We start from the raw sequence: 25561 nt of genomic DNA, 5'->3' as shown, positions 1-25561 counted from the left end.
CCAACCAGAAGACACAGATGTGACATGTCAACCCAGCTATGTTCAACATGCTGCCCAGACGTCTGTCTGGAGTATAAGCAGCATTTCCTCTGTTCTCCTCTCAGATGTACCGCGTCTGAGGTAAAGATTCATGACACACATTGACCTGTTATACAAGACCATGACTCTTAAGTAAACATGTCCCACCCCTCTTCTAACCCTCCTGAAGGTGAGGGGTGTGAATACACACACACACACACACACACACACACAGTCCTCCAGGTTTTCCATGGTGTTTGCATAGTTTGCATATTAATGCTTGTATGTTAACTTGTGTTGCCCACAGGTAGTGCATGCGACCTCCTGAGTCTCACTGAGTAACACACACTGGACCCTAACTGATTTCAAACACAGACAGAAGTGATGTCATTCTGCAGCAGTTCAACTGTAAAGTTATTCAGACCGTCGCTGGGCGTTTTCCACCTGAGAGTCTTCCCCCGCATCTGTGCTGAGTGTGCAAAGCAGGTCTCCTGTGTTTACTGGAGACAGCGCTCTGTCTGAATACAAACTAGCTCTGTGTGTGTGTGTGTGTGTGTGTTTAATTCATTACCAGAATAGTTGGAAATTAAATGAGCTTTGATTATATTATTTGATTAATTGATGCAGCTAGTTAGTTAATGAGTTGTGATATTTTAGTTAGCGAGTGTGTGTGTGTGTGTGTGTGTGTCTGATTCACTGCAGAGAATCAATCTGATCTCACTCACATCTCATTTTTAGATGGACTGCATGTAGAGCACCTTTCCCTCAGTGGTTTACATAACATTATTTTGCATATTTCCCAGCAGCAGCAGCAGCAGTGGTGTTAGCATCTAAAAAACTTTTTGTTTTTTTTGTATTTCTCTTTTGCCTCACAAAAGTTAATAGTGTTTCACAGACGATCAGGAGTGGTTCTCTGTTCATCGGGCCTCATTGATCTGCTGCGCTGGTGACGTTCGCCGCATAGCTGATGATTTTCCTGGTCTGGTTCTTCACAGTCAACACAAACATACAATAGACTTCCACAGTCTGAGCGTGTGGTGAAACATGACGGCTTAAATCACCAAGTACCCAACTCCTGAGTGATTCCACATCAGCCTCATGACAGACGCTCACACTAACCTCAGCAGCAGCAGCCGAAACAGGTTCTGATTCATCTAAACAACCCATCGTATCTAACGATAAGGTTCAGGGGGATGTGGAAGTCAGTGGATGCAGTGGTCTATGACCAGACCGAGCTGCAGGAACGGATGTTGTGTCAGCAGCAGCAGATGCGACAAAAACACACACCCGCTGGCTCGCTGTGTGACTCAGCACTGAACCGGTGACTTACGAGACAAACCATTCACACCGGGGTCATGAATTATTGAGAGTACGCAGGGGCCCAGTGTTTGTTGTCACGCTGTTTCCTGGATTCTCCCCGTTGAGTCACTTTTAGCCGTAAACAACAGCAAACAACACAAGGAGCTGTGACAGACGTGAGCTGTAACTGTTGTTGGTTAAATATTCAGACAAACTGCAACCCGTACTTTGTTAAAATCCACATGTGAACTGTGACATGCACGTTCCATAAAACCTACCAGCTCAGATCACCTGCTTATACAAGCAGTTCTATGTCTCTGTACTTGGTAGATGTGGGTGTAGTGGCTGAGGATGCAGTGAACGTCACAGTGCACGTCCATCGTTTGTGTCATTCAAGGTCACGGCCTGGACTCAGACCTAGAAGGGTTATACAGAGGTTTATTTATTGAGGGAGACTCTCTTCTTGTGTGTTTATTTGCAGAACACAATGAATCTTCCTCCGGATAAGGTGAAGATCCTCAGTCAGTACGACAACGAGAAGAAGTGGGAGCTGATCTGTGACCAGGTGAACATGACCTGATTCGATAAACGTCGTACTCATCTCACACACACACACACACACACGCAGCAGGGTTGTCGATTACAACGCCTGTCGTTGTCAAACAACTTTCATTCTAAGACATACTTTATATTTGCAATGTTTGAAGTTAAGTTAGTATTTTGAAGACGGTCAATGTCTTTGTTCATTGAGTACTTTTTAGGTGAATTTTGACGTGTGTTACGTGTGTTTGTTAAAAAGTAAGCGCCTGATCGATTAACAGCATAACGTCACAATATAATTAACAATCCCTGTGTTTCTCTGTGTGTCCTCAGGAGCGCTTCAGAGTCAAGAACCCTCCATCTGCCTATCTGGAGAAGCTGAAGAGTCATCTGGATCACGGTGGCGTCAGTCGAAAGGTGCTCGGTTCAGTTTCTGTTTGCTGGTTTACGACCAACACGCATCAGTTTCACCGTTTTTTTACCCTTTACATTACATTCTGTGTTCTGTCCCAGTTTAAGAGACGAGTCCACGAATCCACTCAGATCCTGAGAGAACTGGAGATCTCGTTGAGGACCAATCACATCGGGTTGGTTTGATACATGCGTCTTGTTTCTGTGAGCTGATCAGCAGCCTGAGCTCCTCAGACTTTGAACTGTTTAAAAGTAATAATAATAATAATAAAAGTAACCATTTATGTGCCCTGCCTCCGTCCAGCTGGGCTCAGGAGTTCCTCAGTGAGGAGAATCAAGGTTTGGATGTTCTCGTGGATTATCTGTCCGTTGCCCATTGTGCTGTCATGTGAGTATTAAAGCAAAGTACTTCGTACATTTCTTTCGTACATCTCTCACACATATATACGCACTTTATGAACAAACATGGACCACACAAACTACAGGAAACCTTCATCCTCACCGTCACTTACTGATCATTCACCCAGTCATTACCTCATTACCACATCGTTTTGTCTCACAGGGGTGATGTGGAGACTTCAGACAACGGCATGATGTCCACAGACAAAAACAAAACTCTGGACAAATCATTTGAAGACCTGAGCAAAGTGCCAGCAACTCGCCGACTCAGGGCTCCTTGAAGGCCGGTAAGGCCTTCACGGCCAGGTGAGTGGACCGCTGGTGCCGACAGCCACCGACTTGTAAAAACACAGATGAAACAACGCAGACTTCACTCATGAGTGTGTGTTTTACTGTGACTCGTTAAAGTGTGACAGAAGTCAGGGACATTTCAATCACACGACTGACAGGCCGTCGTCAGTGTGCTGATCTCCGACTGTGTCGTACGTGACGTGAGATCCGTGCACGTCGGTTGTAAACACGGGCTGAAGTTGTTGAAGGTAGCTGAGAGCTAACCGCTAACCGATTCGTCACCGTTGTCATTAACGCAGGAAAGTCCTGAGGAGCTCGCGTGTGGTGAGCCAGAAAGACGACGTTCACCTTTGCATCATGTGTTTACGTGCCATCATGAATTATCAGGTATTCGGTCTTTGATAGTCTCAGCGGTGCGATGAGGATTAAATAACAGTTGTTGTTCACCATCAGTGTGTGTGTGTGTGTATGTGTGTCTGTGTGTGTGTGTGTGTGTGTGTGTGTTGCCAGTCTGGCTTCAATCTGGTGATGAAACATCCGTGCTGCGTGAACGAGATCACCCTCAGCCTCAACAACAGCAACGCCAGGCAAGAGTCAGCGATTTCATCTTTTACTCATATGTTCCAAATGAAAAAAAAAAAAAAAAGTGTCAATGTAAATGAGGAATCCACACACATGCAGCGTGTGTTTTACACACCCGTTCATCAAATATGTGACATCAGTAGGCGGAGCCTTGTGACATCATTAATAGATGGAGAAGGTGCCACTTTGGAAATCATTAGATTAATATGAAGTTAGTATTTCAGATGTGGACTGTTCTCATCCTTTGAAATGACAAATTTTAGACAACTGACAGGCTTTAAACTTTTCGACAGACTTCTCACAGACCCCATAGCTCCACTAAAAGAAATGTGTGTTTGCCTTTGAACAACTCAGGACCAAGGCGCTGGTGCTGGAGCTCCTGGCCGCTGTGTGTCTGGTGAGAGGCGGCCATGACATCATCCTTTCGGCTTTTGACAACTTCAAAGAGGTCAGACATCCTGAAGCCACACTGATCTCCAGTCCAATCCGACTTTACTTGTGAGGCGCTTTTAAACAACAGTGGACCAAAGCGCTGTCAAAAGAACAAATGGAAGCATAATGAGTAAAAACCTGTAAAGTGCTTTAGAAAAGAAAAAACTCCTCAAATAGAAATAAAAGCGAGTAAAGACAAATGTCAAAGCTAAGGAGAGGAAGTAAAAATAGAGGCCCGTCAAACTTTGTAGCTGCAGACGACTCTAAAGTCCAAAGATGATGATGCTCATATGTTTGAGCTCCATTTGTGTCAGTGGGGTTGACGCCAGACACATTCGGATATTATTGGTCAGCGGATCTTTGGTTTGAAAATAGAAACTGTATTATTGTCCCACATACCAGTCAAGTTTAAAGCCTTAACAAGCAGGTTAGGGAGGACCGGACCCGTCCCCGTCAGCTGCTCCGTCCAGTTGTCCCCGCTCCAGACGACGAGCGGTGTAAACACGTCAAACACTTGTCGAGGTGCCTCTGACCTCTCTGTGGTTGTCACTCGTCGATTCCTGAGGAGGCAGCAACTGTGGTGAGCAGATCACCTCCTGCAGTGACAGCGGCAGAGAGGAGCAGGAACCTAAAAGAGGCATCTCTATTAAAAGATGTCAGAACAAACGTGGGCAGGCCGCCAAAGATTCAAGTGACTCAAGTCTCTGATTCAAATGAAGTGTGTTTGAGTCGCTGGAGGATCAGAGTTGACTTTTCTTTGACTTCATTCCAGTGTTCTTTCAGTTTGACTTGAAAGTAAAGACAAGGTATGGAGGATCACAGGTGTCAGAGAAACAGCTTCTCATTTTACTGTAAAAAATGTCAATGTTTGTTAATCAAACAGAAAAATGTGGATATGTTGCCACGGAAACGATGAAACCATCAGAAATGTCCGTTTCTCCTGTGTGGGTTGGTGCGTCAGCTCCCACAGAGCGGCGTCTCTCCTTTTTCTATGTGAGGAGGAAGATGGTGGACGTGCTCGTGAAGTGGAGGCAGGCGGTCGGGCACCGAGCCATGAGCTGTCTTGTGTGTCCTGAGTCGGTGCTGCATTATTCAGCAGTACAGGACGAGGAAATGAGTAAAGGGCAGCAAATGGGAACAAACCTCTGCTAATGGACCAGATAAGGATGTGTTGAACGAGGCACATTTGTGTGCATGGTATGTCGGAATGCAGACACACACTAAACTGTGTGTTGCAGTAATTATTGTGCACAATGCAGGCTGTTATTATTTGTCTGAGAATACAAACTAAACACACAGATTCCTGCAGCCAGACGTCCAGTAACTGCATGAACACGTGGGTTATTACAAGTTGTGTTGTTGATCCTTGAAGGGAAATTTCAGCATTATAAGTAAATAGATGGTGCGTGGGTATGATTACAGATGAGCTCACTGCTGCCCCCGTGTGTTCACAAGCAGAAAATGACGCTCCATGAATACACAACAGAACAAGAAACAAACACCAGCTGTCACCTGATATCTCTGTGTTCCAGGTGTGTGGGGAGAAAAGTCGCTTTGAGAAGCTCATGGATTATTTCTGCAGTGAAGACAGCAACATCGACTTCATGGTAGAGCTGCACGGGAATGTACCTCTGTGGTGATTCCTGGACAGAAGTAATCTCATTCCAGCACCTCCATCTGACTGACGGCAGACATTTGCCCTTTTTTATCCTATTTGTCTTTTTTACGTGATTAATTTTGTACCTGTAGGAGGCTATTGTCATGAACTATCAACCTATACAGCCATGTCTCCATGAATTGATGAGTTTAGTCTGTACAGTGTCAGAAAATGGTGAAAATGCAGACAAAATGAAGTTAGATGACATCCAAATAGCAGTTAATAAGCTGCAATATTTCATCAAAACCAAAGAGATAATGATTCATTTGGTAGTTGGTTATTTATTGATTAATCCATAATAATAAACATGTATATTTCTCTGTTTGTCCACCAGGTGGCCTGTATGCAGTTCATCAACATCGTGGTCCACTCTGTGGAGAACATGAACTTCAGAGTTCATCTCCAGTACGAGTTCACTCATCACGGCCTGGACGAGTACCTGGAGGTGCTCTGACGCGCTGACGACTGAACCCGCTGACGTGTTCGCCGTCCCGACTGAAACTCTGTTCTCCTCTTCTGTGTAGAGGTTAAAGTTGACAGAGAGCGACAGGCTGCTGGTGCAGATTCAGGCCTACCTGGACAACGTGTTTGACGTGGGAGCTCTGCTGGAGGATGCAGAGACCAAGAACGCCCTGCTGGAACACATGGAGGAGCTGCAGGAGCACAACGCACAGGTGAGTCTCATGCTGATGTACGCATGTTCCCGCCTCACACGCAGGCAGTGGGGGGCTTGAACCGCCGTGCTGTGCTGCGCGCAGCTGAGCAGCAGACTTCAGGACAGCGAGAAGGAAGCGGCCGAGAAGCTGTCCGAGTTGGAGACGAAGCTGATTCAGAGCACCAAAGAGGTGGAGCTGCTGAAGGTATTTGTTCTGTGTCTGCGTCACATGACTGTGACACCTGCTGACTCCACCTCGAACCGAGTGTCGGTGTGTCATAGGAGAGTCTACGTGAATCGTGCGAACGAGAGCGAGAGCTGGAACGAGAGATGGACAGAGAGAGGAAGCGGGACGTGGACAGATCCAGCGAGGCGCTGAGGGAGCTGGAGGTCAAAGTTCAGGCTCTGGTGGAGCAGGGTCTGGTCCGAATGGAGCGCTCCTCCTCTGGTCACCTGAACGTTCAGGTGGTCTCTGTGGTCCAGCCCGTGGCCCAGGAAGGTCAGAAGTGTCCACAAGCTGAAAGTCACTGTTTGTTCTTGTCTGTTTCACAGCACATTTTACGTTGCATATGTTGGAATTATGTACTCATAGTACAAAACATTCGTAGTAACCTTGCCGTTCGTCAGTTGTACAGGTTTCTGAGATCATCGGTATTGTTTCCCCAGCTGCAGGACAATCAGAACCCGGTCATGAACTGTCAGAGCCCCCACCTCCACTGTCTGATGGTCCTTCTCAGTCAGCCAGAATACAAGCTCCGCCTCCACCTCCTCCGCCCCCTCCTCCTCCTCCTCCTCCTGCTCCTCCTCCTGCTCCTCCTCTTCCTCCTACTCCTGCTGTTCCACCCCCTCTGCCACCTCTTCCAGAAAGTGGTCCAATTCCCGGCTTTGGAGAACGTCACTGACGGCAGCTCTGGTATCAGAAGAAATTTTTGAGCAAACCTTTAGGATAAAGCGTTTCTCCTTGCGTTCAGTTTCTGTGCTTTCTGATAGTTTGTAAAAAGAAGAAGCCCATCCAGACCAAATACCGCTTGCCACTACTCAACTGGCAGGCGCTGAAATCCAATCAGGTGGCAGGAACCATCTTCAACGAGCTGGACGATGAACACGTCTTAGAGGTTTGACCAGATTTTTTAAACGACGGTGACAGAACCTTTGTCGGAACGCTGCCGTTTCTCTTCAGGAGCTGAACATGGCTGCTTTTGAGGAGAAGTTCAAGACCAAAGCCCAGACCCCCGCTGTGGATGTGGGCACGCTGAGGCTAAAACAGGCACCCAGTAAAGTCTGTCTGATGGAGCCCAACAGGGCCAAAAACCTGGCCATCACCCTGCGCAAGGAAGGAATGGCTGCATCTGAAATCTGCGCCGCCATCGAGACGTACGTCCATTTTTTCTTTTGGACATCTTCCAGGTGGATACCATGTTTTGTATTACAGATGTTTGAACCTGTCCCCACAGGTACAACCTGAGAGCGCTGAGTCTGGACTTCCTGGAGCTGCTGGAGCGGTTCATCCCCACAGAGTATGAGATGAAGCTCATCCACAGCTACGAGTGTGAGGGCAGGCCCCTGGGCGAGCTCAGCGAGGAGGACCGCTTCATGGTGCACTTCAGCAAGATCCCACGGCTTCCGCAGCGCATCAGCACGCTCACCTTCATGGGCAATTTCCCCGAGAGCGTCCAGCTGATTCAGCCCGTGAGGACGACAGGGGACTTTTGTTCTGAAACCAATGCACAGAGGCATGATAAATAAAATATCTCTATTTCATTTATTCATTACATGGCAGCAACTTGACGCCATCATCGCCGCTTCCGTGTCGATCAAATCGTCCGACAAGTTGAAGAAAATTCTCGAGGTGAGAGCTGTGAGAAGTGTTTTATTTTGTATTTGTCTATTTGTAAGTTAGTGTGTATTTTGCTGTCAAACCGTATCATAAACACAAACCAGTGTTCATAGCCGTGGAAGGAATTGTTCTTAGCGTCGAATGCCGTCGTGACGGTTTGTTCTTCAGATCATCTTGGCGTTTGGAAACTACATGAACAGCAGCAAGCGAGGGGCGGCGTACGGCTTCCGCCTGCAGAGTTTGGATCTGGTGAGCGAAACGTTTCCATAATGTTTCTCAAGTTGTCGGTCCAGACGAAACACCTGAAATGTTGTCTTCCAGCTGCTCGACACCAAATCGACAGACCGCCAGCAGACACTGCTGCATTTCATCGTGGGTATCATCCAGGAAAAATACCCACAGGTCCAGACCTTCTACAGCGAACTGCACTTCCTGGAGAGAGCAGCGCTGGGTACTGAGGAACACTCAAGAAGCAGTTGGATCCCTGTCTAAAATCAAAGTCGAAATTCTTCTTAAACTGCTGTTTTCTTTCTTTCAGTTTCTCTCGACAGTGTTCTGCAGGACCTCCGAGCTCTGGAGCGAGGCATGGAGGGGACCAGGAGGGAGTTCTCCGTGGAAAAGGACAATCCTGTCTTACGGACGTTCCTCAGCGGCAACGCAGATTTACTTCACTCGCTCACAGCTGACGGAAAAACGGCTCAGGTAAAGTATCTGGTGGTCAAAGCCCAAACGCACCGGTCCTGTCTGGAAACTGGCCATTATTCTCCTCTCCAGGATGTTTATGACTCAGCGGTGGAGTACTTTGGAGAGAACTCGAAAAGCACGCCGCCCTCCGTGTTCTTCCCAGTGTTTGTAAGATTCATCAAAGAGTACAAGGTCAGAGACGCAGAACGTCCTCGCCCACGGGCTGCAGACGTGCAGCACGGCTCGTCACCTCTCGTGTTCATGTCGGGCAGAAAGCCGAGCTGGAGAACGAGCGGAGGGTGAAACAACAACCGCTGAACGACGAAGCTCTGTCATCGCCGACCAAGTCCGAACTCACTGGGCAGAAGGTGACTTCCTGCAGACCGACCCTCACTTCATATTTCGTGGTCGCCAGCCACTGACTGACAGGTCCAACATGGCAGCAAATCACGTTTTAACGGACGTCGGACCTGACTCGTGTTCCAGGTTTCTGTGATGCCTAAACTGCCCCAGATGGACCTGATAGCAGAGCTGAAGAGGAGGCAGGTGTCCCCTCTGGTCCGGGAGGGGAAGGACGGCGCTATCGAGGACATCATCACAGGTACACACCGCCTCCAGCTTCCTAACTCCACCTCGAATGCTTTGACACTTCACTCTCAGAAATCTTCTCAGCCATCAGTTGGCTTTTAACCTTCCAGGTCCGGTCTTGTGCGTTTGTGTAACAACTGACTGCTAATGTTGTTGAAACACCAGGCTGCTGGTGCTGAGCCAGGCCAACCGCAGGAGATAAAAGTGGAACTATTCCTTTAAAGCTGACATCTGTCCGTCTGCCCACCTTGAACACACTTGTCCTCCTGTTCTTTGTTCTTTGACTGTTTTCCCTTTTCCTGGCCTGTCTTTCAGTCATCTTTCCCTCCTTTCTCCCTCCCCGTGCGTCTCTTCAGCTCTAAAGTCTGTGCCCTTCACGGCGCGCTCTGGCAGGCGTTCGTCCCGTCTCCTCTGTGACTTCAGTGACGACGCCGCATCTTAGATCCTCGGTACTCTGCTTCTCTTCCGTTCTGTGGTTCCGTGTTTTCTACCCAGCTCATATCATCGTCAACCGCTGTTGAACGTACCGATGGTGATAAGAGATAGAGATAATAGATCAGGTTAATGCATGTGTATTTTCCGTCATAGCCTTGTAGTAACACCTTCCTTCTTTTATCAGTAAAAATGTAGCCATCCCCCAAAAAACAGCAGTTCCACAAGCATTTCAGGAAAACCTCCCCAGAAGTTTGTGTCCGTCAGCTGTTTTCAGCTCAGCCCCTTTGTTGCTTCCTCACAGACTTGAGGAATCAGCCCTACAGACGGGCGGATGGCGGCCGGCGCAGCGCCAAGTGGAAACCTGGACAGAAGCTGCAGGTTTCCTCCGACATCTCCCTCTGACAGACTCCACTGAACGCTGCAGCCAGCTTCACAGAGTGTTCGCGCGGGTGACGTGCACGACAGCGAGCTGCAGCACGTCAAACATTTCACACAAACTTTTTCACGCGACGACTTTGGAGTGCTTTGAAAAAGAGTGAAGCACGCGATGCTAACCAGCGTCCTGGACGAGCTAATCCGGACGACCAGTTCTTCAGTAGAACCTCTAACAAGGTTAATCAGCTTCATTATTACTTCAGTGAAATATTCATCTTTGTGTCTCAAATGATAGTCGAGATTTGTAATATAATGAAATTATTTTTAATACTGAAGTGTAACAATAGGTATGTTTGCCTTGCGACTAATAAAACGTTTTATACCGTGCTGAGTTCATGTTCTACATCATTTAACACCCATGACTGATCAGCCACAGAGTCGAGATGTGACGTTCATGAATGAGTCAGATCTCTTGAACGGTTCTTTAAACGAATGATCCGAACCGAGTCACCGTCTTGTCTGCTGGACGTTCTTTTACCAGGAAGAGTTGTACAGTTTGCATTTACAGGTGCATCATGTCCTCCATCTGGTTCAGTTCTACTGAAAATACAAATATAACTAAGAACCAGTGTTTAGTGTTGTTGCTCTTTGAATGGAACGGCTCCTTGGGATCCAGCTCCCTTCAAAGAACCATAAATCCCATCTCAGTGGAAGTGTTTCAGTTGAGGAAAGACAAGACCTTCGTCGTGTATAAGAGGGTCACTTTTATTGTCACAAAAACACAACAGGAACGTACAAAAAAAAAGCAGCAACCATTTTTTAGATCGATTGATTTTTCTCACACGAAGCAGCAACTTTTTTTTTTTTTTTTAAACTTTCCACACACAAAGTTGCGAGGTGTTTTTGTACCGTTAGTTATACGGACAGCATTTTCCATTCTTCTGGACGAGTCACAAACAATACGTACTGCACACAGCAAGCATCACTCGCACACCGGAGACAAATCTGCTTCAAAGCTTCATTCACATTGTCCCCAATCACCACCACCTGTTTCTGCTCAGACTTCGGCGACCCGTCTTTTGACCAGAATACAAAAATCTATGTTACTGTACATTTGTTTCTATCATACACTCACAAGTATACACAGAATTCTTGACAGTAAAATGATCTGTGTTGACCCAGCGTGCAGATTTCCAGGAATGTTTACAGTTTGCATGCCATTTGTTTTTTTATAAAACCTCACGTAAAATCAGTTGGGGAATATATCATTTATCTACACAATCCAAACGTCCACAAACACACATTCAGGAATAAACTGTAGTCGTTACATCATTGGTTATATAATAGAGGGGAACAGCTACGAAATGGGGCGTCGCATCAAAGCGAGGTGATCGTCTTACGGAGTATGTGCTTTAATAATGTGGCGGTACGTCACAAGCCTCCATCAGTCCTGCTGCTTCTTACCGGTGGTGGAAAAAAATAGAACATCTTTCAAATTATAATTTACAGAATCGATGTGTCACATGAGTCTTCAAGTATAAAAATACAAAAAAAGCTTGATTATATAAAACATAGATGATGGGTTTTTTTCTCTTTTTTACACGTTAAATCTCTTTGAAACAAATAAACACATATGATATATCTTCTGTTGTCTTAGTACTGATACATTCCAGACGTAAAAACACCTGCTAGTGATTTTATGTCTGCCACAAATATTCACTTCACTCAGTGTGAAGATATTTTACTCCCAGCAGCTTCATCTCTGACGTTCTAAAGAGGAAACTATGAACGTACGCTGCAGATAAAATGTATTTAGATCAGATGTATCAGCTAGTGTCTTCAAACAAGTCGCTCAGCAGAAACAAAGCAAACAAAGTACATTTGCATGTTTCAATGATAAACCCAACTCCAGTAAGTGTTTTAATTCTCCTTCAAAAACCTTACGTGGTTATGTTTGTGTAACGCGAATACATTTATTTTTATGACATTGTTTTCTTGTGTACCAGCAGTACTACAGTGTATATTGTGGTCGATACGTCTGCTCGTACTGCTGCTGCTCGTACCTGGAAGGAACTGTTTTTAACAAGGTTTTAAAGGGCGAACAGCAGTTATTGGTGCGCAGTTTATCATTCAAGTACACGATGTACATTTCTGGTCGGTCAACATTAAAGTGGAACTAAACCCCCCAACAGCCGAATAGCATGGGCGCAGGCGACGCTGCCTCCATGGAAAGAGACGGGGCCAAAACGACAGCTAGTGATGAACAGGTGAGCAGTAGCCATGTTTCTACCTGCAGAGGGTGCTGCTGAGCGGAATTAGTGCAAAAGTAGTTTTGAGGGGTTTAATTCCACTTACGTTGTACGTTAGGACAATTACAACCGCTTTGACCCTCAAATTGACAAAGGACGTCTGTCAGCGACACACTGAGTGCTGGAGGTTTACCTCTGGCTCTTGATTGCTAATCCTAATGCTAAATGCTAATGTTTAGCTGTGCTGACGAGCGTGACCACCGAGCACAGGAACGCCCACCTGACTGTTGTAGTGTGCTCCGGGCCGGAGGCGTCACGTCCTGTCCGAATGCTGGAGGCCCCGGATGACTCCGCACGCTCTGTAACAAACGCTGCTGCTCGGCCATCTTTAGTGTGACCGTTTATTTACAGGCTGCATCTCTGCACCTTACTAACAGCTCAGAGAGAGGTTTGACCGTTATTCCTCCGCTGTGTGTCGAACTATGACACAGGAGCCGTGTTCGAGAGGATGTCAGATGAGAGGATGTCACCTCCAGATGTACTGTATCTAATAGTGTGATGTCATCAATCCTGACATCCTGTTTGTCTACCGACCGTCTAGCCGCTAAGAAACCTCACAGCTTTGAGATCTTAACGAGGATTGAGTCCGAAACCGGAATGATCCAAGTACTCACTCGTTAGTCCGGCTGAGACCTGAGAAGCAGAAAGAATGAAGAGAGCGAAAAACAAAGGCGGAGCAAAAAGATGTGGGGCGAAGCAGCGAAGCGTGATGATTGGCCGGAAGGACGACTGGCGTTTCTGCTGAAGCACAAGAAGCAGCAAGTGCCGACAAAAGCTCAGCGCTGTCGCACAAAACAGGTGAGAAGATTTAAGAGCAAAAAAAAAAAAAAAAAGTAGTGAAACAAGAAGCGGTGAAGGGAAGGGAGAAGACATAAATCAAACTTTACAAACGGACAAATGCACATTGTTCTTTCATCTTTCATCAGTGATCAGCTGCTCCTGATTGGAGTTTTGGTGCTTCGAGTCTAAAGCCCTGTCCTGACCCAGCTTCTTCACCTCCGCAGGAAGAACAAATGAAATGTCAGGCAGAGGAGTGAGGAGAGGAAACGAGAAGGAACCATTGGAGAAGGGACGAGGATGTAGGAGTCAAGGTGGGAGGGTGGGAAGAAGTACAAGTAGAAAAACAGGAGTCAAAAGTAGAGGATGGAGAAGGTATGAGGTGGAATGGGAAGAGCAGGCGTGAGGAGAGGAAACAACGACAGAGGAGGTCTCCAATGCTTCTCTTTCTGGGCATTAACGCGTGACATGTTGAATAAAGCAGAACTGATCCGTCCCAGCAGCACATCAGGAGGTCAGAGTCGAAACAGGAAGTGGCCGAAGGATGTTTACGCGGGCGTGAAATTGTCATAAATAAACAGGGTATCTGGCAGTTTGGCAGGAACTGATATTAACGGAGGAAGACAGGTAAACAAAATATTTTTCCAGGTGACAAGATGAAACATTTCTATTCAGACCAGCGGAGAATGAAGCAGCCAGGAATACTAATGTTGTTTGCGGAGGAAGAAACTCGCCCAGATGGCATCGGTGCCATGTCAAGTGGAGGTCAGCCATGTCAGCCATGTGCTAATTGCTGTTAAAGCTAATGGGGGTGTTGTCAAAGTCACAACCTGCTGCCGACGCCTGGGCTGCTGAGAACTCCTGCAGAAGTAAAACTCTAGAAGGCGTATTTACACATTTATATCTGAGGAGTGAATATTAATGAGTACAATAAATTATCCATCTGAGTTTATCAATTACTCAGGACGGTTTCAGGATCTAATGGAGTCGTGCAGCTCAGAAATGACGAAGGATGATCTGGGGAATTGAGACGGGCTGGATGTGTTGTCGTTTGCAGCCACCGACGGGTCAGTGGCGGCTCGCGCAGCAGGTCAGAGGCGGCTTGGAGCATCTGCAGGAGCAGATAAGACGAGTGGAGCTTCACATTTAAATGGCTGCGCTTCACAGTTTAATCCTCCCCCCAAACACATACACAGTCTGAGGAGAGCGACCCTCCCTCGTTTAAATATTAAATCGCATTAAAGTTTTTGTGCGTAGGAACGAAAAGGCTATTTATTCTCCAGACAGCAGGGGGCAACAGTGAGTTCAATAATAAGCCAACACACTACCAGAGGGGTGTGAATACATTAAATCCAGTTCATTAAAGAAAAGCTGGTTGTGGTAATCGGGATTATCTGTGTCAGTTCACGTCAGTTAGATTTTAGCAGTGAAAACATTAAATACTATTTGTACAGTTTTTCTGTTGTTTTAAATTTGGGCCTGGTTGAACTGACCAATGCAACTTCCTTATCTTGTCATGATCAGCATGAACATAAACTGGACGGCTAATTTAGCCTGTTTTTTTTACGAATACAATCCCAGTGTGTTTCTTTTTTATGTATTATTAACGTAAAATGGACCTCTAGTCACGTGACGAGATCACGTCAAAGTCACCTTTTCAACAGGATGTAATCGGCTGGACGTCCAATCAGAGAGCGGGGATCACAGGAATGAAAGCAGATGATTTTCAACGTAAAATATATCAGTGGCACAAATAAACTGTTCATCAGTTGAGTGTGTCGATCACACGGAGGAGGAATAGACACCGTGTGCTTCCGGGTCGGTGGTGGTTCGAGTACAAACTGCTGTTGCAGCGCTGCCTGCCTGTTCACCTTCAGACTCAAAGGATGAGCGCTGAGAAGAGCGGCGTGTGGTAATAATTGGATGAAGAGAAAAAGAGAGACAGAGAGAGACGGAGGGAGAGAGAGAGAGATGAAAGGGAGGGAAAATACAGCTGGATCATAGTGAAATCTCACTGCAACCTTGAGATTTGGAATCATTCCGTGGCGTCGTTTGAAGATGGCGTCGCACAAAGGCGGCATGAGATGCATCTTAAGATGATAATAAAGTTAGTTTGGTCAGTCACAAGCACCACCAAGACCTCCACATATGAAGAACTCGTTTTGCTACGTTAGATCCAAATGTCAAAGACACACGAAGAACTGGTAAGAGTTTGTGACGTGAGCGCCCCCATGTGGTTGTGTGCTTGCTGTCAGCTGACCGGACCCACACGTGGGGTCCTCAGGAGTGACAGAGGGGAGTCAGACCGAGCAGTTTAGAAGTGGAATACCTGCTGCTGGCTCTGCACTTTGGGGAAATCTTCCTTCTGCTTGCGAGTTTTCGGCCGCTCCAAGCTGCCCTGCTGAAGGTGTTTGAGCCTGGCGGCCACGGTTGACCCCTTCATCGGCCCCGGAGAGTTGGTGCTGTTCTGTGGGCGCGAGCACGTCAGCAAATTAGAGTCATTCGACACAAAGACCATCAAACATAAAGACGTACGAACCCATCTGAGAACACAGAAATCTGAATTCAGCCTGTTTGCCATCTTTGCCTTTTTCCCTCCTCGGTGTCTGCGGTTCTTTCTACACGTTACATCATCATGATGAGAATATTCATTCATGAAAGGAAATGACCTATATTCAGCTCTTATTTTCATCCTGCAGGCATTAATCAATGCTGGCAGGAACTTCGGACGATACCGTTGGCCTTGAAATGCTTCAGTGAGTAAAATAAGCAGCAGGATGTAACACAGACACGTGAAAAAAAAACAGATTTTCCACTCGAGCTGTCCTCTACTCTGACAGCTACCTGCTTTCTGCCGGAGTGTGATAATTCCAGCAAAGACAAAACGTCTTCACATGACCAAATGTGTCAGCAGCGCTGTCAGGAGCTGCAGGGAAGCAATGACATCATCATCATGTCGCCTACATTTAGAACCGCGACAAACCTGTGCATGAAGTCATCAGAAGGTAAGAGGAAAAGAAAAGTGGACGTCAACGGTTAGTTGGAAAGTCAGTGTTCAACAGACTGAGGTGTAGGAAAGGTCGACCAGAGGGCTCTCGGGCTTTTTCTCTGGCGTTCAGTGAGTTAGTGAGTGCGGAAGGTTGAAGAATGTGAAGCTGCAGAAACAAGAGGTCACAGTGGGCAGAGGTTACCTTTCTGCCCGGGGACCCAAAGGTGCAGGTGGGGGGGTTCTTTGGTAGGGTGCTGCACCGTTTGTGATTGTTTACAGGCGTTCTCTGAAATACCTTTGTTGTTGTGGCACACAAACATTATGACACAAATGACGCAACACCAGCACAACTAAAGGAAGTCCACTTCAGAACGACGCACCTCCAGCTCTGCGATGATCTTCTCCTCGTCGTCCTCGTCCTGAATGGCCGACGCAGCGATCACAGGTGGGGTCGAGGCGGGGCGCGGGGCGTCGGACGGGGTCCTCCTCAGCTTGACAAGAGATTTGGGCAGGTCTCCGTCCTCCTCCACCTTCACAGACCGAGGACAGACAGTGACGTCTCCGCGGACAAAGCCGGTCCGTCGACCCGAGCGTGTCTCACCCTCGCACTCTTGTTGGTGACGACGACCTCCCCGGTTCGGTTGGTGGTGAGACCGTGTACCGAGGGGAAGCTCCGGCGAGGTGGCGGCGGAGGCGGCGACTTGGAGGGTTTCTCTGTGCGGTACCTGGCCAAGCTGAGATCCACTGCAAACACACCGACGCCACAGCGTGAGTCACCTGGAACCGCTCAGAGAGGGAAACCCCCTGAGCGGCAGCTCACCGGACCCTCGGTGTGAACCGGCCCCCTCCAGACTGTTCAGCTTCTGGGCGGCCAGCTGCACTTTGCCCGGAAACTGCTCCGTGCTGGGCGTGGTGGTGGCGGTGGACATCCCGCTGGTCCCACAGGGTGAGGACGTCGCTGTGGTGGAGGTTATCGGGATGGTGATCTGCGGCTTCGGGGGCACAGCCGGTTTGTTGATGTGCTTGGCAGCGAAGTCCAGGTCTGGGATAGCCTTCATTAGCTCCGCCTGCGTCTCCTCCAGCAAACGGTTGATGTCCTGCGCACTAAACTGGGTCAAGCTGGCTCGCTTCTCCTCCCAGTCCCTCTCCGCCGCCTGTCAGTAAACACAGACCAGTGATGAGCAGGAACACGTGTGTATTCAAGTCCAGGACCAGCAGCTGATTACCAGTCTGACTTCAGCCGACACCGATTTATCAGCGGGACGCCGACTCGGCAGCTCGTCGAGAACCCGGTTCCTGAAGGTCATTGGAGGCTGGAGGTCCTGCTCTGGGCCTGTGGCGTCTGCGTCAACGGCGGACACGGGCATCCAGTTGGCCAGTCCGGCGCTGGTGCTGAGGTCGGTGAGGCTGAGCGGCGGGCTGTTCAACATGTTCAGGTCCGAGTTGCGGCTCGCTTCCTCCGCTCTCTTCTGGGATTGGCCAGAGACATCGTCAGGTCCCTTCCACACGCCCTCGGTGACTTGTCTGCACATGTAGGAGGGACACAAAAGACTACGATACACACAGGACACCATGAAGGTCCTGGCGGTGTTAGAGAGACAACACAGCACAACAACACTGCCGACGTTCAACTCCACCGATTCTTAGGAAGAATCGTCATTTCTTATCGATCGTTATTTCTAATCGACACATCACCTGAAAAAGTGACTAGTTTTGAGACAATCTTCACTTCTTACAAGCAAATTTTCACTTAAAGTAAGAAAATCTGCCAGTGGGACTAGATGATTTTGCACTTTCTTAAGTGTAAAGAGCTTTTATGACAAGACATTGGACAATTTGATTACAAACATTCTTAGAATTGTCGTCTAAGTTGAATTTTTGCAGCCAAGCTAATAACAAATATCATTGATGAGTGAATTCCGCCTTCAGATGTCTGTCAGACCAAAGGATGGATGGGATGTTTTCAATGATTTCCAGGAACATACAACACGTTGTCTAATGGTCTCATGCCCGGATCAGTCGCCCTCAGAGTCTCCGAGTGGCGTGAACAGTGTGGCTCCGTTGTGTAGCCATGACAGAGGCTGGAGATGGAGTCTAGGATGGAGTCTAGGTAGGCTGAGGTGTGCTGCATACCTGCGCAGCGTGCTGAGAGCGTCACTCATGGTGTTACAGCGCTTCAGCAGCGCGTCCAGGCGGTGAGGCTCTTCCTTCAGGAACTTCACAGCCTCCACCTCCACCCGTAACACCACCCGCATCTTACTCTGCAGGCTGGGGAACTGGTCTGGATGGGAGGGAGGGGGAGGGGGGATGAGAGTTAGTGGCATTTGGAACTGTGGTGGTGGAGAAGCCCCTCGCTCAGGAGCGCACACACACACATACACACCGCAGCTACAAGTCAATTAACATTCAGGATGGTGAGTGGCGGCAGCAAATGGGTCAAGAGGCTAAACCAATCACTTCATTAACATCAATTAAAGTCAAAGACGACTCATCTGACGGATTCATCTCACCTTGACGCGCTGCACACACAGCTCTACGGCAGTGACTGGTCTATCAGGAATTTAAACATGACCGGCAGCAACATAGACTATATGAATAATAAAAGCAAAACAAAGGCCGAGACAAGTATTCAAATCTATGAACTCGACGAGTTGACTCTTGTCGTCCCGTGTCGAAGAGCTGCCTCCCATCCTGATGCGCTGACGCTGACACACTTACTTTTCAGCTCCGTGAGCGTCTCTCCCAGCATCCTCAGCTCTTTGCTCTTCTGCTCCACGTCCTGCTCTGTCACCAGGCCATGGCTGACCGACGAGTTCCTCTGCAGCTCCTCCACAGACTTCTCCAGGTCACTGTGGAGGACCAACGTCCAGGCACTCAACATGTCAGGCGTCTGAGGGAATGGAGTCCCCGTGGATGTGGAACTCACTGCAGCTGCTGGATGAGCAGCTCCTCCTGGTTCAGGTACTTCAATCTCTCCTCCTCCACCAGCAGGCGCTGTCTCTGGAGTGGGTCTTCCTGGGTGCGCATGGCGTCCAGCATCATGAGGCTCAGCTCGGACTCCGTCTGCCTCAGCAGGGACAGCACCGAGTCCTGGTTCTCTAGCTGGGACACCACGTGACAAGAAGAAGTCTGAGAATTTTATTTTTTTTTTCTCTGGTTCGTCGTCCAGACAGACAAACAATCTCACACCTGCATGTTGCGCAGCTGCGACAGCTGCTTGCGCAGAGCGATGGTGTTCTGCTGCAGGCCTTGTAGGTGAAGCTGCATTTGCAGACGGGACACCGGCACCGGCTGGTTGGCGCCGGACAGCGGCGGCGGCATCAGCGCCAAGGGGGCGGACGGCGTCAGAGCTGCACACCAAAAAGCAGCTGTTTCGGTATTTCGTGCTTGTTGTTCCATTTAATGCTCTAATAGAACTTGTTCAGCGAATCTCCTGAAGACAAATGAATTTCAGTCGGACAGAGGCGGGGTTACAGGATGGACCGATCAGCTGATGGTTCAGGACAAGTTCTATCTGAGCCGTGGGTGGGGGTCACAGTCGATGATACACAGGACAAACAGGGTCTCTAGTGAAAAGTGCATTTTCACGTTGTCCAAGAGTCTGCAGCAGTTTGTCCGACTTGCTCTTTGAAAGACATGGACGCCAGGGCGCTTTGTCATGCAGAACAAGACAGAGGGACAAGAGGACAAACATCCTCCGAGTTGCATTGGAAGGTGAACAAAACAAACCCATACATCCGTTTTGCATCAGTCGGGACAAATGTCGTCAGATGTCGTCTCACCAACAGTGTCCACGCTGGGGAGTCACTACGACTACTCCAGGACACGTACGTTCCCTAACCCCAACCCAGCCCTAGGTCCATCAGAGATATCATCTGCTGACGGTGAACATCACCTGACCCCAAACGTCCTGTATTCTGTTCTCTTTATCCATCCACCACTCTTCTAACTAGTTAGCCGTCTGTCCACAAGGGGAGACCTGGAACCAGACGCTGGAGCATCTCCAGTTCCCAGAGGAGGAAAAGGTCTTTTCCTGCTTTAATGCAACTCCAAACACACACAGAGGAGAGGAGAAGGAAACCAATGAGGACAAAGGTTCAAGCCTTCATGAGGACACATAATGGGGGTCCGACACAGCGTACAGAACACTGATGGGTGGACAAGGGAACAGGAACACGTCAGGGACACATAGCTACCTTTCTTTTTTTTAGTTCGTCCAGCTAAAACAAGAAGCATGAGCAGCGGTTACACACAGCAGCAGCCGACACGTACCGCCACGGACTGCTCAAGAATTATGCAGAGAAAATGAAAGCGCAGCAGCTGAGTTTGAGGAGGAGGAGCGCCGTTTGTGTGTGTGCAGTGATGTGACGGACGGAGAGAGATCGTCTGACACTTACGGTCAGTTCCTGAGCAGTCACTGGCCGACTCCATCTTCTCCCTGCAGGGCGCAAAACGTGAACAGATATTGGGACAGCACAAATATAATCCAAAATGGATTCTATTTCAAACATGAACCATCACTGTGAGATGAGACATTGACGTTTTACATAACTTATCTATATTAATTAAAATGATGAACGGCACTGACTCGATCGGAGCACGTCGGACAGACGTGAGACCTGAAATGTTTCTGCCACATTAACACATAAATATCCTATCCTCACCTCAGAGCTCCTCACCCAGCGAGGACTGTGTGTGTGTGTGTGTGCGTGTCTTACGGGCTTTCTGCCTCCGGTGCTCTGCTCAGAACCCGCTGCAGCAGTCCGGTCAGACTTGCGATCTGTTTTTCCATCGCCTCCATTCGCTCCCTACAGACAACCGATTCTAGGACTCAGTGTGTTTGTTGGAAGATGGAAGATGTCTACAAATGTTTGTTTACATCACGACATGAGAGCATGAACACGTTCGGCACGACCTTAAACTACCTGGTCTCTGTCTCGTTCCCCAGAAGAGGTGAATTGAAGCCCCCGCCGCCGGTTCCCCCCTCCCCACCTGTACCAGCCATCAGACACAGCTGCTCGGAGGTGAGACCCAAACTGGAAGTCTGCCCTCTGGCTTTGGGGCTGTCCCCAAACACAGATGAGGTCACAGAGTCCCTGCGCAGGCTCTGTCTCCCAGGAGATCCCCGAGCAGGCATGGTGCCAGAGTACGAATCCCTCATGTCCGGTATCTTCTGTGGGGAGGAGGGCGGTGGCACCCGCAGGCCCATCGCCAACATAGACGCTGCATAGGCGTCGTTGTAAAGCGGTCCTCCAGGTCTGTAGAGCGTCCCACTGTCCATCAGCTCTCCTTGTAGAGCTGCTGCTGAATAGGAAGTGAGTGATCGCACTGAGCCGCCTCCTCCTCCGCGGCGGTATAAGGACCCGTAGGGGTCCGCCCTGGTAGGGAGGGGGGAGTGAGGCCCTCCTGCAAGACTCAGCCTGTTAGCGTCAGGGCCCAGAGGGTAGGGGTCGGCGTAGATCCCCCCGCCTCCACGATCGTCTCCCCGCAGCAGCACCATGCTCCTGGATCCGCCCATTTCGTCATCGGGCTTCACATCCCGCCGCTCCAGGATGGCGCTGGAGGAGGCACAGAAGGCCGGCTGGCTGTGATGGGGCTGGTGGAGCTGTGGCTGCTGGTGGGGGGAGGAGTGGTGGGACTGGGAGTGGGGGTGTGGCAGGGAGTGGGTGTGGTGGGGGGGCCCGGCATAGGAGGATGGTCTGCCACCGCTGTACAGAAGGCGGGCGCGGGGAGGGCGAGCCCTGGGGAGGCGAGGCGGAGGACGATGAGTGCTGGGAAGACATGGGGGGGTTGCTTAGACGGCGATTAGGTGAAGAGTCCTGAGGGGCGTACACCATCTCCCTCTACGGAGAAACAACACACACAATTCAGTCTGCACAGAAAAATGGACGTCATGAGAGCTGTTAGTGTGTGTGTGTGTGTGTGTGTGTGTGTCAGTAACAATCTATAGACGACAGGAAAAGATTGCTCCCTGAAGTCCCTTTGCAGTTACACCTGATCGGGTGTCAGTGGGCGGGGCTCAACAGATGATCTTTCTGCATCAGTCCCCGATGTCACATTCAAAGGAAAACGGAGCAGGACAGCAGCGTGTCTTAAGGCTGCACCACAGTAACAGACACCCCCAGCGAACACCCAGCGACACAAACATAACGACCCTCAGGCCCGTGGGCGCCAGAACTGTCCTCCTGTACCTTAGCAACACAATGCCGTTGGTATAACTACCAGTGGAATTCTTCAATGGTGCTGAGGAGTCGTTTCGTTTCATTCCACCTTAAGTGAATGAAGAATTGAGATGTCAATCACAGTAAACTTCAAACCGGTTAATCAAAGAACCATGTTCTGTCCTTCCTCTGTGTCATTCTGCAGGCTGCAATCAGGGGAATAATCTCTGCAGTGCTGGTGGGGGTTCAATAATCTTCCTCTCACACGCTCCCGCCCACGCGTCCTCCCCACTCACCTTGGCGGTGGCGGAAGCAGTCGGCGTACTTTACACTCATAAAATATACGCTGCTGCTGTTGTGGAGCTGTAAAATGGTTCCTGAGCTGCAGGAACCAGGACGGTTGACCTCAAAACATTATGAGTTCACACCAGCGGGCAAAAAAGCAATCACACACACAAGCATGTAAACAAAAGGCCCTGGGCTGTTTGATTGGCAGCAACAAATGTGTCAGAAATGCGCCGCTGCTGTGAGGCCTCACTTCATTTCAACAGTTTAACATGCAGATCCATTTTCCAGCGCACGCCGCCGCTTCCTGGAATGTACTTTATCCACTTAATAATGCATTTTATTGCATGAAAGCAGCATTCTAACACCTTAAATTAAGCATTCTCATTTCCATAATCACAGTGTAATTAGACCGCACCAGTAAACACAGAAGGGCTGAATGACATCACACACTCAGAGAACACGTTAGTGATCACGTTAATCAGCCTGACGACAGATTCACTCACTAACTGATTCAGATAAATCCTGTAATGGCTCATCAGTTACCAGCCAACAGTAGGTTTCAGGTGGTAAAGACCGTCCTTGTAATTGAAAACAATATCTGTGCTCCTCCTGCTGCCGATCACCTCTTCGCCAATGACAGAACCTCTGTGTCATCTGTGTCCCAAGACGTAGGAGCATCACAGCCCTCACGCACAGAACAAAGAACACTGGTAAGCCCGATGAACTGAGATTCATGTGGACGATCCAGTGCTTGTCACATGTGGAAGCACATACTGGAGAAGTATCATCAGACTGTCAGAAAGATGCAGCGTCTGAGGGAGAATTGGGGGGTTCTGATTCCTCTCCCCACCCCCTGCAATGATCACACTTTTCCTGGACAAACAACGGTGATGAAATGAGGTCACATGACTCCATGACACACACACCCCCACCACTCCACCCACCAAGAAAAACAAGTAAGCACATTGAATGGGACTGTTGTGTGGGACTGTTCACTCATGTCTCGGAGCTGTGAGTCTGAATCCAGCTGCACGGTGATGAAATAGTGATGAAGAAAAGGTGAACCAACCGGAATTATTTTCTCATGTGGAAGAAAAAACATGTGACTGCAAGTTTCTACTGAATGAATCTTCACACACACACACACACACTCACTCTCAGGTCTCCGTTCGCCAGATGGGGGTTATGGTGTCCAGGGTATGTTCCATAAATGGGTTCTTTGCAGTAAATCTTTATGACGCAGCGGTCCTGAACGTCCCTCGGGTCCTCCAGCTCGTAGAAGACATTCCGGGTTTCATCTTTGATCAGCAGAGCCGTGCTGGGGGACCTGAAGGAATCAACAAAACTCTCTAATCCATGTTTCTCGTAGCTGCTACCAGCCGCAGATGTTTGCAGAGAATTAGCAGATCGTCATTAACAGGAATGAAATGCATGTATTTTAAGATAAAACGGGGCAGAATGGTGAACAACGGCGTAAGGAACAGAGTCGGCGTCGAAGCGAACCTGAGCATGGCCATGGTGAGTCTCTGGGGGAACATGTGGACGATCAGCGCCCTCAGAGTCTCCAGGCCGGTCAGTTCGTGGGTCAGGTGAACCCTGCGTGTCTCCTCTCCCAGCTGGAGGAACAAGATCCCTGCATTCAAGGGTGGAGGGTTTGGAGGGGTGGAGGTGGGGGTGGGGGTCGGGGTAGTCGCAGCATTGAGGGAGATCAAGGTTGACAGAGGTGTGACGGTGATGGAGACGGAGAAAGGAGAAGGAATGTTACAGCTAGTGCCACTCAGAGGTTACAACAAGCAATTAAACAACAACATAACCGAAAAAATATCATTCCTTCCCCCACCCAACACACACACACCCCCAGACAGATAGAAGATGATTTGGTCTCCTGTCAAAACAGTAATGGAACCTGACAGGCAGCTCCAAGAGCTCATGTGTGGTTTATATTCAGAGCCCATGTTGCAGCCACATCGACAGTTTACATGCTCGGACGCACCAGACTAAATCTTAGCTTCGACACTAACTGAAGGGGACACGTGAGGAAATCAAATATGAGCCATGCTGCCCAGGAGAGGAGCCAGACTTGAGGGCAAAACCTGGAAAACAGCCTGGCAGACAAAAACCAGGTCGGTGTTTCCTACACGCGTCTTTTTCTTTGTCATTTTGTTGGTGTAAACCTTTCCAGTGAGTCCACATATATCTGAGTGGCGCGGGTCTTACCTGGCGCCCGCAGCTTGGCCTGGCTGGACGAGCGGGCCAGGGGCAGGCTCTGGCGGAGGCGGTTCATCCGGTTGAAGCCGATGGGGAGATCAGGCTCCGACATGGTCTCCAGGTTCTCAGCAGACGCAAAGGAAACCCTGCTGGCCTGGTCGGCAAGAGCCGGCTGCGTGGGGGCTGAGTCGGGTCACACGAGGTGTACGAGACTGAAAAATAGGTAAATGAATGATGATGTTTGCGGTATCATGGAGTCACACGTACAGTACGGATGTACAGAGGATAATGTTGAGTGGAAAAGAGAGAAGCAGAGAGGAAACGTCAGGCTTTCACATCACTGGAGGATAAAATTAGAGCAGCGCAGGCGGCCAGGTAAACAACATCAGAGAGTAAATGAAGTCTGAATGGTCACCTGAGCCAGAACACAAACCACTGAACTCGCCTTCAGACGAGTGACGCTGCTGTGAACTGAGAACTGCACACGTTGTGACACACACAAAGATTCTTTCCACAGCTGATTGTCTACGTGAACTCACGCTGCAGCTTTTGATTCATTCCAGACCAGCTGATCAGCTGATCCCTTCTGGTGATCAATGTCACTGCAGCTTCTGAAATGTGGATGT

General features: G+C 48.8%; 2 protein-coding genes across 2 annotated transcripts; one reads left to right on the top strand and one right to left on the bottom strand.

Moving 5' to 3' along the window:
• Positions 1-1798: 1798 nt before the first annotated feature.
• LOC144739062 (formin-like protein 1) lies at positions 1799-9835 on the top strand (the record flags this gene model as incomplete). Its single annotated transcript, XM_078622059.1, is given in 25 exon segments — positions 1799-1882; positions 2191-2444; positions 2573-2656; positions 2831-2910; positions 2913-2973; positions 3258-3345; positions 3469-3545; positions 3895-3988; positions 5505-5579; positions 5964-6074; positions 6154-6303; positions 6388-6489; positions 6567-6783; positions 6951-7178; positions 7275-7399; positions 7465-7658; positions 7739-7973; positions 8065-8133; positions 8290-8370; positions 8443-8572; positions 8660-8823; positions 8896-8997; positions 9078-9173; positions 9292-9406; positions 9750-9835. Coding segments are annotated over 25 exon segments (3102 nt in total), but the record flags the coding sequence as incomplete, so codon positions are not given.
• Positions 9836-10145: 310 nt separating this feature from the next.
• Positions 10146-25104, bottom strand: LOC144739061 (SRC kinase signaling inhibitor 1-like). Its single transcript, XM_078622057.1, is given in 18 exon segments — positions 10146-10256; positions 15619-15756; positions 16659-16799; positions 16865-17022; positions 17099-17432; positions 17505-17802; positions 18412-18559; positions 18997-19127; positions 19205-19380; positions 19468-19628; positions 20475-20498; positions 20676-20716; positions 20997-21086; positions 21204-22006; positions 22008-22121; positions 23883-24054; positions 24231-24360; positions 24945-25104. Coding segments are annotated over 18 exon segments (3273 nt in total). The 5' UTR covers positions 25048-25104.
• Between the last annotated feature and the right edge of the window lie 457 nt (positions 25105-25561).

The sequence above is a fragment of the Lampetra planeri genome, unplaced genomic scaffold, assembly GCF_965212315.1.
Source record: "Lampetra planeri unplaced genomic scaffold, kcLamPlan1.2.h2 scaffold_1282, whole genome shotgun sequence".
Lineage (NCBI taxonomy): Eukaryota > Metazoa > Chordata > Hyperoartia > Petromyzontiformes > Petromyzontidae > Lampetra > Lampetra planeri.
This window is presented reverse-complemented; position numbering and strand designations above follow the sequence as displayed.